A 17750-nucleotide genomic window follows, 5' to 3' on the forward strand; every position below is an offset into this window, starting at 1 on the left:
GCTTTCTCCTTCCTCTTTTCCCTTCTCCTCCCTTTTCTTTGTCTTTCTTTCCCATGCCTCTTCTTGACTTAAGCCTCCCCTCCCACTCTCCTCCCCTCATTCTCTCTGCACAATGTTGCTCTCACCTTCCTGTCGTCAACATGATTATAACAACGCTTTATCCAACTAACTCTGCTTCTCTTCCTCCCTCCCTCTCCTCCTCCCCTCATCCATTTATCCCACACCCACAACTCCCTCTCTGTCTCCTGCTCGTGTCGTTTCAGACATGAGCTCATAACGTCTCACTTCCCCTCTCTCTGTCACTCTCTCTCTCTATCTCTTTGTGTCTCTCGTTGATGACATCAGTGCTGTGGACTGTTACTGCGGAAACAAAAGTCGTACACCGCAGGGATGTCGCTCATTGAATGATTGCTGATGTCACGTTGTGTGTTTTCATTAGAGCAGTTGATTTACTGTAAATTGTATGTAGATAACAGACACACACACACACACACACACACACACACACACACACACACACACACACACTCTCTGCAGTGCTAAGGATATACATTTACATGAAGCCTTCCATTGTAATGTTCTGTGAAACAAAAGTCTGGACTCATTGTGCTTGAAGACAAAAGTAGAGACATGACCATATTTCAGTCAGACAACTCACGTTCAAACGTTTATTGCAACAGTAGAACATGTCAGTGTTTGGCGTCGAGGCTCCGACTTAATCACTCCCCCAGATATGATTACATAGATATGATGCCAGTGTTGAGCAATTACTTATAACCCCCCATCAGAGCCTACAGGTGGATGCTGGGGTGGTGGAGGGGCTGAAGCAACACGCAGCAATACTGATGCAGCAGCAGGGAATGCAAAGCGAATGATGGGAAAATTTCCTCTGCTTAAATAGAGAGTATTAAATGATTGTGGAGACGGAGGTATGTCACATGATTGGAGCAGCGCAGCTCGAGTTGTCTGCCTGAACTAGCAAAGGGAATGTATTTACAGTGGTCATAGCAGAGACAAGTAGAACACACACAGGTTAGTAAAACTAGAACTATGCAGAAACATACAGGGGTGAAAGTAAGTCGTTACAGTCTGGTTTAAAGTCTGCAAAAAAATGACGTAAGTTTTGATGTTTTTCGTGAAGCTTGGTTTTATTTGAACGACAGGAATAGCAAACAAGATACGCAACTTCCACGGGCTATTGTTTAACTCATGGTCATGATACTGGCGCAAGTGCTTCGAAGGGTGCGTTTGATTTATTGTTACTGTACACCTACTTTGGATTTATTCCACCACCAAACCACACACTTTATGGTCGTCTTTTATTTAATTTGCTTTGGGTGAGGACGAAGGATAAATGGTTCCACCAGAATCCAAACATTGTTGTGATTTGCCGATACGTAACCAACATATTTGTGATTGGTTTTCTTTCCTCATTTCAAAGAAAAAATGTCAAGTGTTTCAAGTGATGCATGAAGCTGTGAGTGCGAGAATATGAAGCAAATTAAAAAAGAATTCTGTTCACAGACCCTTCCTGTTGCTAAATATATTCCTCATGCATGCCAACCCAGTAGGTAATATTGAGCAAAGCAGACTCCTGTGAATGCCAGTAATGTGGGGCAGTGATGCGAAATTTAGCAGCGCCAAGTAACAAAATGTAGAGAAACAATTGTTGTTTCTGTGGTCAGGTCATCAGTATAATTTCACCTCTGCTAAGATCCTTAGTCCCGTAACTTGCCCTTAAGCTTTACAACTAAATGCTAAAATCCAACACTTCTCCTGCCCAATACCTAATTCTTACATAGAAAGTCTTAACCCTCCTTCAGAAGTTGTGAGAACTACAATGATGGGTTTTAACCACAATTGGTCCTCACAACCATAGAAAGAAATGTCTGACACACTCACATTGTAGTATTCTGCAAAAATTGCACTAAGCAATAAAATTACATTACATGTTTACCGCAGGCTGTGGATTCACGGCCAAACCGAATATTTTTAGATCAGCAGAGAGTGTTCATTTTGTGTTTCCCTCATCTGCAACCAACTTCTTACATATTTTGTCGTCCCTGCTGTCAACAGACTTCTCTCTCTGTGGTAACAACAAACAACTTTGGAAGAGATAGTGTGGGCATGTCCATCTTCTAACACAAAGCTGACACACACACACACACACACACACACACACACACACACACACACACACACACACACGTACGTCTCTATCCCTGTTGCAGAAGTAATTTATGAAATGTCTGTGTCGCCTTCAGGATGAATCCCGTGTGTATGAGGGTCTGACATGTCTTTTATCAGCACAATATGTTCTCTCTGGCATTCTTCGTCCTCTGCTCCACTGTGCCAGACTGGGAACACATCAGACAGCAAAACAGAAATAGAGAGCAATAAAGAGACAGAGAGAGGGAGAATGAAAGTGCAGTCATATGATGATGAGGTTTTTTTAAGAGGGGCTCTGTCCAGGATCACACTCATGTTCCTGGGTGGCAACGGATCCAGAAACTTCTGTTGAATATGTCTCCTCTTCAACACCTGATCAACATTTAGAGGCTGCACAGTATAACTTTATCTAATGACAATCCTCTATCTTATTTTAATTCTACAACAGAGTATCAGGGCCATGTTGAAGAAAGAAAAATATAGACCGTGAAAAGAACGTGAGCTTGCTAGAGTTTCACTCTCTCTGGATCCAAAATCTTGAACCAATCTCAATGTGAAACTATGAAACCTCTTTGAATATCATGCAGGTGTCACCAATGTTATGCACTCGATCACCACCAAACATTTCCTCCTCCACAAATGAGATAATTTCCTCCAAGTCTTGTGGTTCTTTTTTCATAATGCACACAATCTTGCACAATTCTGTCAAACTCCTGAAACTTGATGATAATGTGGGGCTGATGTGCCAAATATTAAGTAAATATTATTTGTGAGACCTACACAAGTATACCTCAACAAGATGCTCCACATTCCTCATATTAATGCAGGTGGAAGGCTGATATTCTTATATTTCCCTTATAAGCTGACACAGAGCCTTTTTACGTGGCCCTAATACACTGTATTTCACTGGGAGTGTGAGAAAAACTACATTGTGTGTGTGTGTTTGTGTGTGCATACGTCTTCTCCATCACGCATCTTCTTCAGTCAGTAGAATGTGTTTAATGAAGCCACAGGTTCCTCACGGGGGGAAAAAACCTCCCTGTCTTTCCTCCCCCGCTCCCTCGCTCTGCGTCTCTCTCTCTCCCTCCTATGCACTTTACTCTGTAAACCTGTCAACCGCTCACATCAAAGAGAGACACAGAGGGCGAGATGTAACTGATGTGAAGAGCACCAAATACAGAGGGACAGAATATTTTACAACGGGGAAGCGACAGCATGGCACTTTCCAATTTACCTCCATTTTTTAAGCTCTTGAAACCTGCTGCGTAAACCTACTTAGGGTCGGGGGTATGTACAGAGATGAAGATCAAATAAACTGAAATGACATTTAAAAAGGGCTAAAATGCTGGGATCAACATTGGGATGACTTATATATATATATATATATATATATATATATATATTATGTATGTTTATATATTTGTTCTTGAGTTGAAAGGAACACACGTCACGCTACAGTAAAGAATCAGGATGGAAAGCAGGATGTTGATAATTGGTGACCTCAGTGTGTGTGCGCGTGCAAGCATCTGTGTGTACAGTTTACACTATGTGGCTTCTTTTCAAATTGAATTTCCAATTGAGTCCATAACACTGAATGCATTAGAATGCTGAACTGTTCTACGCTATGGAATATAGTGGAGGAAAAATAAGTAAAATTGGAGTCAATAAAATGCTTCCTCTCTCCTTCCTCAGTGACGATATTGTTTTTTCTCCAGGGTGTGTGTGTTGGGGTAATTTTGTTTTATAGGCTCATATTCAGTCTGAGATCTCGGAGGCTGACACCCAAAGACCATAAACACATCACTTTAATGTTTTCAATAAAGGAATAATCCCACAGAATAGAAGGAGAAACCCACACCGTGTTCCTTTGAATCTGGCGCCCCCTGTTGAACATGGGATGAATATATCACACAGAGGCACTGACAACCACCTAAAGCCTCATACATTTCAAACAGTTATACATATTAATATACCTGCAGTGTTGAAATGTTTGCATTGGGCCTTTAAGACAAAAGTTATCACAAACTCTGTGTCTTTTCTTCAAATTTAAAACAGATTCCTGAGGTGCAGGCTAAACTACGTAATGTGTGTCTATCATTAAGGTGGTAAACTTTCATTGTGTTTTTATTCAGTCCACCACACACACAGAACCCAGCAAAGAGACATACCAGATGCTTTTGCTACCAGTAAGCACACAGCACCCAGCACCCAGTCACAGATAACTGTGTAATAACCATCCTCTATTCTCAGACCGCTGGACGCCACAGCCAATCAAGTCATGTCATCTTTCCCCACATCTCCCTGAGACTATTACCTCCAATTCTGCTTGAATAACACTCTCCCTTCTCCACCAGTAAACAATCAAATCACTCCATTGTTGAGGGGTAATTGCATCTCTTTTAAATCAAATCAGCCATTATGGCCCAGATGAAGCACGCCCTGCTCCCCGGGAGTCGGCGACACATAAGGGAATGCGGTGAGGAATACATTACCGGCTCTGCCTCCCAGGTGAAGACGGGTATATCGGAGGACCTGTGTAATACAGGTTTATTAGACTGTGCAGTGATCAGCGCGGGGCGTGTTGCTCTCCTCGAGGACGTGTTCCAGGTGTAGCTTGCATTTCAGTGGCAGAGCAAGTAGGTGTAAGAGGAGGGCGCAGATTGCACCCCAGCATGTAGACGTGCTGTCTGTGTCACAGTAGGACTTGCAGGGAGTCACCACTCACTCGTGAAAAAAAATCTACATTTTCACTTTGGCTTTTATTTCTTTCCCCTTCGGTGTTGAATCCTGCCACATCACTGTGAAAGCAATAATTGCTTCATGACTTCAGCTTGGCATCTGGTTGCATATATTACAATATGGGAATTAATCACAGTTTTTACTTTGTGACACATTCATATTAGTTATTTGTTGCCAAATTATCTCAAACGTCTCTGAGATTAAATTAGCATCAATTAAACCCCAATATTTTAACAAACAAGGTTTTCATCAGGGTAATGAGCGCATCAAAAACTTTGCTTGAATTTAGCGACATGAATTTTGCATTGATACTAGGAAAGTGCAGCTACTCCCTTTCATTTATATTAATCTATACTATTTAATTCATCAATACGCTATTTACTCATAGTATCTGGTCATAGGAAAGAGGGCAGATTTTATGGGGCTATAATGGTGTCTGAGCACAGCTTTGCTTTGAGTCTGAGGCTTTGCTATTTATGTCTATTTAGTAATAATATTTGTTGTTTAATTCATCGTAGGCTGATAAATTATAAAATGAAAACACCCAAGAGACAAAACAATGACGTGTTGAGATTGTTGGGATAAAAAAACGTGTCCTATATAAACCTCTTGAATCAAAACAAGTAACATAGGAGAAACATCCCCAAAACAAATATAAACTAGAATGGCACTCAGTTGAGTACATACATCCATCAAGGCCCATCACTCCCCTTATGAAGCCATTTTTACATTCACTAGATCCTTTTTTTCTTTGGATCTGCACCAAATTGCACACACTTGTTAATACCAGAACCCTAAACATATCAGATTTTTTCATCAAGATCCATTAATTACTCTGAGAAATCCACTAAATTTTTAACACATTTATCTCACAAAAAAAGTGGGTGAAAAAAAGTCTTGGATCCGCCTCCTTATGCAGATTCAAACCGAAATTGACTGGATTCTTTCCTGACTCATGCTGTCCCAGTAAGTCCCAGCGACAGTCCCTGCTGACAGGTCCTGATGGGCCGGGCAAGGTTCAGACAACAATTTAACAAAATTATATTTAGATTCAGGGTCATGTTGGCTGGGCTAACCGACTTGATTGTTTTAAATCGTACATGTCTGTAATCAGGGAAAACTGCATCAGGCTCAGGTCGGGTCTGATGCGCGTGTGTGAATTGTCAAGGTTGCTTTCTGAGAGGCTTTGAGTAATGCATCTCACTGCTCAGTGATTTTCTGTATAAGTGGCATTTTTTTCTAAAATGTTTTAAAGTATCGAAGGCCGTGTGTGTGTGTGTGTGTGTGTGTGTGTGTGTGTAACTTTCTCGTTCTTCTCTTAGTTTCTTATCACTTCCTGTCTTCCCGTTCCTCTTCTTTCTTTCTTTTTTACCTATACAATGTATATGATGTGACTGCTGTGTTGTCTCCCACTTCCACTCTTCCTCTCTCTAAAGTCCTTATCATCTTCCCTGTTCTGTACGTAATGTGGATGAATGTGATGATGTTGCAGAGACTGATAGGGATATGAATGCAGGCACCTGTGTAATCACACACAAACACACACACAGAGAAATAGAAATGCAAGGGATATGCTGACAGCACTTTATCAGACCATCTGTCTCGAAGCCAGAAATACACACATACAAAGTTCCCTGTGTCTTTTCTCTGTACTCCACACGCTCCTTTTGTTATTACTGGATCCCCAACATTCAGTCAGTTGATAAATTAGTCACTCACTCAATCAGTCAGTCAGTCAATCAATAAATTGTCAGTCATTCAGGCAGTAAATTTGCTGGCAGTCAGACAGTAAATTAGCCAGTCAGTAAATTAGTCATGCAGTCAGTGAATAATTCATTCGCTCACGCTGAAATTAGTCACATCATTAAATAAAAAGCAAGTCGTCAGCTAATGATTCAGTCAGTCATCGGCTGGTAAATTAGTCAAATAATGACTTTTATTCTTAGGACGTTGCTTAACTTTGTCCTCGCAGCCAAAAGACAATGAGGCTTTAACCTCTGCTCAGCCTGAGATAGCCACGGAAACACTCTAAGCTTCACGTGCATTTGGGAATTCAAAGTGTTTGTTGGACAAGGACGTATATAATCTTCTGCATGCAAGTGTATGTTATATTATGAAGGTTGATGGTGTCATCTGATTGTCCTGCGTTACGTTCTCAGCCACTTTCAAATCACAAAGACTTGCAAGAGGTAAAATGTGAGCGAGGGATTTACCACCAGGCCGAAGGTGTCACTAGATAAATGGATGAAAAGATACCCAGTATGCAAAAGTGGGGAAATTCTGAAATACAGTGAGAAAAGAGTGAATAAAGAAGGAGGAGAGGAATAGAGACTTTTTAAGTTAAGATGCAGACTGCATTCTGCAATTTTATGATAATAATAATATATTATAATCATAATATATATAATATAATATTATATATTTAACCACTTGACCTAAACCTAATTTTTCCACCTTAGAAAACATAGCAAAGGTTTGGCCATTTATTAATCAGACAGACCTGAAAAGCTGAGTAATGCTTTCATTTCCAGCCGACTGGATTACTGCAATGCACTTTTTACAGGCCTCCCAAAGAAAACAATAGACTCCAGCTCATTCAGGACTCTGCTACTCGGCTGCTCACCAGAACCAAGAGGAGAGAACCCATTAGTCCAGTTCGAGCTGCTTTGCATTGTTACCTGTTACACACAGGATTGACTTTAAGGTTCTGCTCCTTACATACAAGGGTCACAGTTACATAGCTGACTCTCTAGTTAACTATGTTCCATCTAGAACTCTGAGATCATCTGCAGCAACTCTGAGAGGTTCCCAACAACAGACCAAAGAAAAATCTGAGATGCAGCTTTTGTAAGTTATGCTCCAAAGTTGCAGAACTAGACTGTCGCTATAGAGAAGCTAGTTCAGTAAACTTATTTCAAAGAAAACTTAAAACATTTCTCTTTGCTGCAGCCTTTAACTAGATCTGCCACTTGATTGCACTTATGCAATTTCTTTCTTTCCTGTTTTTATGAGTTTTTCTATTTACTTATTTTTCTTTTTTTTTCTTTGTTGTTATGCTACTTAAAATCTGTTCTCTCGTATGAATTGCATTAAACGTGTTTTTATTTTCATGTATATTGTATGTAATATTGTAAGCACTTTGAGCTGCATTTCTTGTATGAAAGGTGCTATAAAATAAAGTAAATTTGTATTATTATTATAATATCTAACTTTTTTCTTGTTAAATTCCAACTTTACTCTCTATAGTTTTTTCATTAACTTACAACTTGTAATATTATGATATTATTCTCAAAATGTCATGATTGTTGTTCTTCAATATGTCCCTAGAATTCTGTTGTTCTGCACTGTTACTGCAAAAATATGTTATTTTAGAAAATGAATTTGACAAACAATGAAATCCGTGAAATCTAAAAGCATTTTGCATTCTTATTTTGGCCTCACTTTTCTCTGCCGCCAGAGACAATGTAATGGTCCATTTGAGGAGGATACGACAGTAGCTCTAGCACTTGCAGTGGCACTTATCTGCTTCATCTCAAAACTGGCGTGCACTGTTTCAAAGGGTTTTGTTATTCCCAGCAACACATGTCATAGAGATTCATTCTTAAGGAGACATTCGATTGACTCAAGTGTTGCTTTTAGTGAGAATCCGTGTCCAAGTGGCTCAACTGGGTAGATTTAGTTCAAACATAATCACGTTTCAAGCACATTATTTTTACCTCTGTATCCAAATGAATGCTTCAGGAAACATGACTTGAGGGTTTTGTCCTGTGAGTTCAAGATCTTTCATGATGTTCAAAGCATTTCTTACCCTTTGACTACTGCTCACTGCCTCAGTCAGCACAAACACCTCTTTCCGAGCATCTCTCATTTCCTCTCCTGCCCTCCATTCTTCTGCTCATCGCCCGTTTGCTCTGATCTCTCCTTTCACTGGCCCATCTCCTCAGCCATCTTCATATCCGCTGTTCTGACTCTATTCCTAAACTCTGCTGAGAGTTTTTGAGGAGTTGACTCAGAAACCCTACAGGGAATAACAAACAGTTGTTTCCTTATTACAGCCCATGGGAAATTATGTTCAGTAGTTCCTCTAAATCCGTCCCCTCCGTTGTTCACATAATCCATCCCAGGGCAGTTTATTGAACAATCTTTCAAGGTGCTTTCAACAAAATTGGCTATTTACAGGAGGATGTGCAGGGAATTAAATCTGACCAATATTTCTGTCCCTCTCCTTTGCGCCAGGTAAATATGCCATGAGAGATCTGATCCATCGGTTACCAGGCAGTAGCAGTAGCAGCAACAATAACGCCACCAGCAGTGGGACCTCTGGAACCATGGGCCCTCCCAGCAAGGCCATGTCGGACGACACGGTAACTGCCATCTGCTGCGCGCTGCATGAAGTCATCACCAAGAACATGGAGAACGCCAAAGCTCTGCGCGATGCCGGCGGCATCGAAAAACTCATTGGCATCGCCCGCAGCAAAGGAGACAAGTGAGTGGGCCAAGGTTTCAACTTAATAGTATAAAATGACACGGTTCAGGTTATTTACTGTGAAAGTGAAGTTGCTGATTTGTTTGAAAATGATATTAACATTTACGCTTCAGTTGGCCGGGACATTTCACACAAGCACATTAACAGAAAGCTCAAATGCATAAGTGACAGGACCACAAAAGCAGCAGCCGAACTATAAAAGCCACAACAAAAGTGCAAAAGCAACAACACAACTACAAAATCCACACACCGTTCTTCTTTGGGACGCTCCAAGCACCTATATCGTAACACCTCAAATAGATGAGCATCAAATTATAAGCGGCGGCTGGCTTAAATGCAGAAAGTCTTTTGCTTGTCAACATCTGTTATTGCTCACTTCCACTGTGATTGTGTTTCCGTTGTGTAGCTTTTGCATTTGTGGTGTCACTTCTGCATTCATGTCGTGGCCTTTGAATTTGTATTTTCCGTTACTGTGCTTGTGTGGGACCTATCAAACCTGACTCCATACTTGAGTTACCACGGTTTCTTATTCTGCATCATTACGTCAATGGGAAATTTCCCGGGGTGTAGTGCATCATTGCAGTTGACATTTCTCCAAAGGACAGTGTGACATAGCCTACTTAGTATTTTGGGAAACCCTTCAGACCCATTGTAGGGTCTTGCAAAGTTTAAGAGTTGTGTTCAAGGACAGCCTGATTAGACACTTCACTGCTGAAGAAGTGACACAGGTGACTTTGCAGTTGTGGGATTGTTTTTTCGCCCTAAGAAGCATGTGAAAGACAAAGTAAAAAAAAGTGCAGCATCTTCTGAACCATATTGCTGCACAGTTTACTGTATAACATTATACCACAACATTTTACCCTACTGTATTCAGGATTAAAGACTATTCATTGCTACTATTAAGATCACCATCATCACTATGCCACTTAGAGATGGTTTACACCACTAGCTCAAGCACATCAGAGGATGAACTGAGGACCTTCATTGTTTGTTTTGTGTCCATTAGTTCCTATTCTGTTTTTTTGATATTTATCCCAGTATTAAGTCTTTACTTGGGCCAAATATCATCATAGGAATCAATAAAGGATTATCTTCATCTTGATATTAGAGAAATGTATTCATCGTGAGCTCTTAGGTGTGTTGATGACGTTTCTAATGTTGACAGATGCAAAACTGACAAAAGAATACAATATCCCAGGGTGAAAAAGCGGAGCCACACACAAGAAGCCGGCGAAGACGTCAAGAGAGCTCTCGGGGATTAGAGACGATGTTACTGTCGATGTGCTGTAAACAAAAACCTGTGATCGCTGCAGTGGAATTAAGTTGTTACATCCTGCATCGACCTGTCGCACCACCCCTCACCTGAACGCTCCAGAGATTTCTGTGTTGTTTAGAAAGCGTCTGATCTTGTGCTTCATTGTCCATGTGTGAAAGGCTAACTCCGGAGAAAGTCTGGACCCAATTTTGCAGAGATCCTCTGGAGTTCATGTCTGAAAAAGTATTTCATACATGGATTTATTTCTGACCCCAGAACCGATTTTCTTACACTGCTGCTTAAGTGGTTATTAGATCATATTGACATGATGTATGTAGTAGTCCTAAATTTCCCTCTGGATCAATAAAGTCTCTATCTATACCTGTTAACATTTGCCTCAGAGAGAAAATTATGTTCTGTTGCCTGAATAAGCAAGAGAACACAATAATGAGTCTCCCCAGGACAACCAGCTTTGAAAAGTATTTGAAATACTAAAATGTGATTAGTATTTGAACATTACATGCTGTAATACCTTTCATGGTACAATGCAGCACACTCCATACAGTCAGAAATGACGTGTGCCTTAATGCAGCCACACATCCATCATTCATAACAGTGTCTGACTTCCCCTGTGACCAGTCATCCATGAAACACTGCTGGAGAACAACAAGTAAGATGCATCAAGGGATGTACTGTAACTCCTGTCGCCATGGGAGACTGAACTGGGTGTTCTGCCCAGCTGCTATGGCAACCGGTGGGTCAGGGGTTGCCATGACACCAGAGTGTTATCAGATGGAGGTCAAATGGTGATTTATTGTTATGGAGAGAGGCTCAGGTCTATTTAGGGAACTGTGCTCAAGGGCTCCATTACCCAGAGAGAAGAGGTGCAAGAAAACCTCCATAAGTGCGAATTTCACACTGAGTGTAGCTCGCTGCTAATAGCCCGCACATCTTCATTTTCTCAGGATAGGTACACGGAGGATAAATGCTCCTTATCAGCGGTGCCTTGCTGCATTTATGCAATTACACACTTTCAAACTGGGAAAAGGCCCATTACAGTTCAACCACAGGTAGCCACCATATCCTGAAGCAGCACAGGACCTGAAAAATAAATACATTCATTATATATACTACTTATCCTTTGAGGGTCGTGCCAATCCCAGCTGACAGCTGAGAGCAAGAGGCAGGTTACAGCCCGGACAGGTCACCAACACACACAGACACACAAACCTTCACACACCTATTGTCAATTTAGAGTCTCAGGAACCGTCTTGCTGAGAGACAACAGATAACCACTGCACCACTGTGCTGCCCCTGAAATATACAACGAAATGAAAATAGAATAATTTGAACATTGGCTTCTGACCTATACCCTTGTAACAGTGAATTTCATAAACATACCATCATACAAAGAGCAACATGATTTTTTCCAAAGCTACAATGTTGCTCCTTGGTGGTTGTAATTTATTGCTGCAGTCAAATGCAATAACTAACAATCATCTTGCCAAGATAACCATGGTGATTAGCAGAACAACATCTTTTTCATGTGTTTTCACTTAAAACACAGTCATACTTTCTCTAGGTGTGTTACGTTCAGATGACATTTAAGTAAATCACTGGTAGCAGCTCTCTGCATATGAATGCAGATAAATCAAAAAGCTCATAGCCGCCTCTTTTGCTCTGTGAGCAACCAATGCCTGCTCAAATGTGATTGGTCAAATGGAAACCAGAAGGCTTCCCTCCCCATATTCACATGCAGAATCTGTTGAGAGATTCATTTGTGTGTAACTATGATTCATTCCAATGCTTTGTGGGTTTTATTGATGGCAATCTTCCAAACACTTTCCGTGCATAAAATATGAGGTGAAATCTGCTTTCAGGAGGGTTTTTGTGAAGTTTGGTGGACAAATGCTAAACGAGCATCCCTGTTGCTTCCCTCTGTAGCCGTGAGAAGGGCTGGGCTTATGAAACGACTCCTGGTAGACTCATTTTTCAACTAAGTGGCACTGATGGGACCATTAGCATTGCAGAGAGGGTCATTTTAGACTCATCTAGAAACTCTCTGTTTTGTGCAAGGGAAATCATTCTCTGCTCAAAAAGAGCAATGGCCCTCTTACTTTTGAAGCCACCTCAAGTGCCCCTGGCCTGCACACACCTTGTGCAGCTAAGCAGATGGAGAGAATAACAACATTGTCCATATTATCCAAAGGAATGTGGTTCCAGGAGAAATAACTCTGAATCGTTTTGTCTCTGCAGACACTCAGCGAAGGTGGTGAAGGCAGCCTCTCAGGTCCTCAGCAGTATGTGGCAGTACAGAGACCTACGCTCCCTCTACAAGAAGGTAGGATGGAGTACACACCATGCACCGTTTTGTAGGTTTCGATTAATCCTGCAGTATTTCGGATAAAAGAATGAAAAAGTAAAAGCTGAAAAGATCCCTGCAAGAGTCTGCAAAGCACATCTCATTTGCTCCTCTTCGGAAAAACGTTTTTCTGCAACAAAAAAACAATCTGCAGTTTCGTCCCAACCAGAGGTCTTTACGTTTAATCTCCTCTAGTGGGTTGTACAGGTTTTTTATGTACTGTATGTTAACGTTCTGCAAAGTTAAATGCTCAAAGTTTTTAGTAAAGGGAGCTCCTCTCCACCATTAAGGAAAAAGATGGGATGCATAGTTCCTTCACTAAATATACAAAATGTACACTGTCTTGTACCTTTGCCTTTTCTTATGTTTTCCAATATGTTTTTGCTCCAAATGAAATGTTGCTCACCATTCATCTTGTCGGCCTTTTTGTTATACCGATTTTCTGAAACATCATTTGAGAAAATGAAAGGTTAACATGTATTACTGGAGGCAGAGCCGTTCTAGAAGTGGGCAGTCACTGTTACATTCGACTGTGAACTGTGCCATTGCTCTACAGTTTCATATTTATTTATTCTTTCAAGCACGCCATGTGAAATGATCAAATACCCCGTCGTGAAGCCCTGCCGTGCAGCTGCAGAGCTGAGCAGACATCTTGTGTTATTCAGTGTTTATTCAGTTTATTAACACTAAACAGGTTGGGTGTCCAAATTGCACCAAATTATGATCAAAAGGTACTTTCTTTCGGACGCCAAATACACACGCCAAGTGTGAAGGTGTTCCCCACTGTTTGTTTCCATAGTTGTGAGTCACTAATTAACCTGATGAAAAGTGAAGCTCCTTTAAGGACTTTGGTTCAGTTTCTCCTTTCCTATCCTAAGAGATCCTTTAAAATACATAACTAGATAATATATTCATAAAATCCCTTTTTATGTCAGAGGTTGTGAGGAACTCAAACTTGTTTTTTTTACTGTCCCTGAGACGAAAGGACGACGTTGAGCCCTGGTTTGGGGATTGGCCACTGTAGTGTGTGTGGTTTTTGGCATCACTGTGTGTGTGTGTTTGTGTGTGTCCCTTTGCCTCGAGGTGAGTCATAACCACCTCCAAACAAAAGAATAATGGACGTCTGCCGGGCACCTTCTCAAGTGAGCAACAGTGTTTACAGAGAAAAAAAAGGCTAAACACACACACACACACACACACACACACACACACACACACACACACACACACACACACACACACACACACACACACACACACGCTTGACATGATGCATTCCTGAGCCGTTTGAGGTTGTGAGGACCGGCCAAAATGTCCTCACTGCCATTCAAAATGTAGTTTTTACAACTACAGAAAGACATGCAGACACACAAACACAAGCAAGCTAACACAAGTGCTAATGGTTATGTAGCTCTTATGAAGACTGAATGCTTTTGTCAGGAAACTGGAAGCTCATTACAACAGTGGCTCACAGATGATGACAAAAAGCTAAATGTGAGGAAATCATAAGGTCAAGAGAAATTATTGGTTTGTGTGCTGCTCTCAGAGACACACTTTTATCTTTCTCACTCTCTCAACTCACACACACACACACACACACACACACACACACACACACACACACACACACACACACACACACACTTTCCTGCTTTTCAAATCACAAATACCTTCGCACACTTGCAACCTGATTAAAAGTAATGACAGATGTTCTGCTACTTTCACTTGTCAGTAATGAATGTTGTTGAGTGAATATCTGCCACCAAGGTTATCTGGCTTTCAGGGCCACTGAAACCTTAACGGGCGTAATCACTGAGTTTCACTGAGTTATTTAGAAAGACTAAGTAAGACACTTCAGGAATGTGTCCTTGGCTTTGAATGTTTCTTCTCCATTTCTATGTGGAGAGAAAAACCAAGAATGACGTCAGTGATTTGAGCTGCAAGTTTGTGTGAACAATGGTATAAACGGATGTGTAACCTAACGCTATATAACACTCTAGCCCTGTGACAAACTATGCCTTTGTGATTATTTCTCATTCTCCTCCCCTGTCCAAACTCATGCAGATTTTCCTCCGTGACGTCACAGTTTACTTGCACAACTTTTTTTTTAAACGGTAGAGACATGGCCTTGGTTGAGTCCATTCTTGGTGCAACTCTTATTTAGGCTGTTTAGGGGGAAGAACATATTAATATTATTCAGTCCTGTCACATCTTGAGACTCAAATGTAAAATCTTTAAAGAAATCTAGTTAGCAGAATATCAAAAGAGACTATTTGAGCACCGCAGCACAATCCACATCCTGTGTTATTTATCCCTGATGATAAACTGCGGGATTTCATACTTGAATTTCAAATAGCCGCACTTCACTTTTCAAAGAATCTGTCCATCCTCCAAAATAAAAACCTGAAACAACAAGATTGAGCTGTCGTTCTTTGAAGAAGCGAAACAAAATCCTTCACCCAAAATATAAATTAGTTTCCCACCTGTTTTGAGAGGCGAAACAAGAAGCACTCAACTACTACAACAACCACTACTCGCACGTTGATTTTGTGGTTTGAGACCGTTTGCTGCAGTCACTCGAGGACAGGGCCGCCCCGAGGCGTCAGTGTGTCCTCGCCTCATCCTGACAACTGAGCCACTCTCTTCATTCGTCACCCTCTCATCTCCAAGTATTGCTCAGGACAGAATCCCCATGCGGCCCCTTGAAGCCTCATCTGCTTCACACTTCTCTAATCATTGCCACTGGATAGCGTTACACTTGGCTGGATGGCACACCAATAATCAGACATGAGGGACATTGGCTTTACATGACAGACTAGTAGTTCTTTTTCAGACAATTATCACCTCCGCCAAGGACGTTATGTTCCTGTTTGTTTGTCTGATAGTAAACAGGATTACACAAAAACACCTGCACAGATTACCATAAAACTTGATGGAAGGATGAGATATGAATTGGAAAAGAATCCATCAGAATGTGGAGCAGGGCTGCATGGATCAGGAGGTGGATGCAGGAATATTTCGTTTTCTTTAACATTGCTAAGGATTTTTTTCAACACTTTTGTGATTTCCTCAAGAAATAATGTTTAGATCTTTGTGTAGAGTGAAAATATCTATGACATTTTCTGTGGGCCTGGATAATAATTCAGATTTTCTGAATCAAAATGTAAACATTTTAAGGGGTGATTCAATTAATATGGTAACAAATCTTACTTTCAACTATATCAGCGAATGGATACATTACCTGCGTCTAATGTAAACAGCTTGCAGAAGATTTATGTGCAGAAAGAATATGTTTCTTATGCAATACATGAATATGCAATATGGTGATAAATCAGTCTTTGCGGTCTATGCGCTCTCCAGGTGCCCTTCTAGCTTGTTTGTTTGTTAACGTAAATCTTATTCAATTGATTCCTGTGAAAATTAGAGGGGTATGGCATGTTCCAAGGGAGAAGCCATTCAATTCTTCCACTTTCTTTTAACTTTGCGAGACAGGGAGTTTCTCAATATATTCATGTGATTCCTTTGAGAGAATTGCATTGACTTTGATGTAAATGTTTAGGGGACTGATATTTATGAGTGCATGTGATTTGTTGCAGAACCAAATACAAACTCCAGATCTAGTGAATTTACATGTGGTTTCACAAGAGGACTGTTGAGCTTCAGACGACTGCAGATAAAGGGAAGAAAACAACGGTCTTAAGATTGATGGCTGCACATTTTGAAACAACAGAGTGAAATGTCTTATTTGATCCAATACAATGTAAACATTAGTCAAATAAGACAAAAAAAGAAAAACAACTTGTTGAACATCAACAGCAACCATCAAACCTCGTCCATCATTCTTAAATTGAAAAGATATCATCTGCAGTTTCTCCTCTAGAAGCATCCCTTTTGTGCCAATTCATCCACCTCTGCTTCATCCCAATGTTTCAGTGATCAACATCTCATCATGCAGTTTTAATGTTGCTGTTTTCCAAATTTCATTAAATGCAGCACGTCTAAAGCAGTTAAAGGAATGTTCACAGAAAAATTTAAATTCACTCATTATCCACTCACCACTATATCTCAGGGGAAATCAGTGTTGCAGCCGAAACCAATACAATTGAAGTCAATTGTGAGGTAATAAAACAACAGAAAAAACATAACATGCCTCCATACTGCTCGTGTGATGGTATCCAAGTGTCCGCAAGCCCTAAGATTAAAGTACAACTCGAATCGGCGTCATTTACACCGGGTTTTTAACCTAAATGTCCTCTGATATCCTTCTCGGAGGCGCGTTCACGTACACACTTGTACATCGGAAACCCACGCACACACTCCCCCAATTTCCGGTAGTGGACTTTAAGGCTTAAAAAATGGTGTAAATAACCTTGTTTACCCCTGAAACTCCTAAAGTGTCTTGTGGACTCAAACACTTCCATCAGCATAGTGGTGAGTAGATAATGAGGGGTTTTATATTTTTGGGTGAACTATACCTTTAAGCTCCTGCTTTATGCTATATACACTCATTCTAAAAATAAGTTTTAAAGGCTGATAGACAGCCTGCATTGCTGTTTACTTCCTAAACCGCATGCAGACAACCTGGTTGGTGACAAAGCAACCTAATTTCATAAGTGCAAATTGTTGCTTTAGAGGATCCACACTTTGACTTTATCGCCCGATTCCAGAGCTTGAAGTGAGTGACTTTACTCTCAGTATCCCTGCGTGACGTATTAGGTCATGGGTGTTAGGTGCAGCAA

At 40.7% G+C, this 17750-nt stretch overlaps 1 protein-coding gene across 4 annotated transcripts in view; it reads left to right on the plus strand.

The window, feature by feature from the left end:
- Positions 1-17750, plus strand: part of ctnnd2a (catenin (cadherin-associated protein), delta 2a) — a 240811-nt gene that overhangs the window by 208620 nt on the left and 14441 nt on the right. For all 4 annotated transcript variants that reach the window (XM_034571625.1, XM_034571624.1, XM_034571622.1 and 1 more), the window contains 2 exons: positions 9145-9394; positions 12906-12990. In XM_034571625.1, coding sequence (XP_034427516.1) covers positions 9145-9394; positions 12906-12990 — 335 coding nt within the window. The remainder of the gene's footprint in view (positions 1-9144; positions 9395-12905; positions 12991-17750) is intronic.

The sequence above is a fragment of the Hippoglossus hippoglossus genome, chromosome 20 (genome assembly GCF_009819705.1).
Source record: "Hippoglossus hippoglossus isolate fHipHip1 chromosome 20, fHipHip1.pri, whole genome shotgun sequence".
NCBI classification, from domain to species: domain Eukaryota; kingdom Metazoa; phylum Chordata; class Actinopteri; order Pleuronectiformes; family Pleuronectidae; genus Hippoglossus; species Hippoglossus hippoglossus.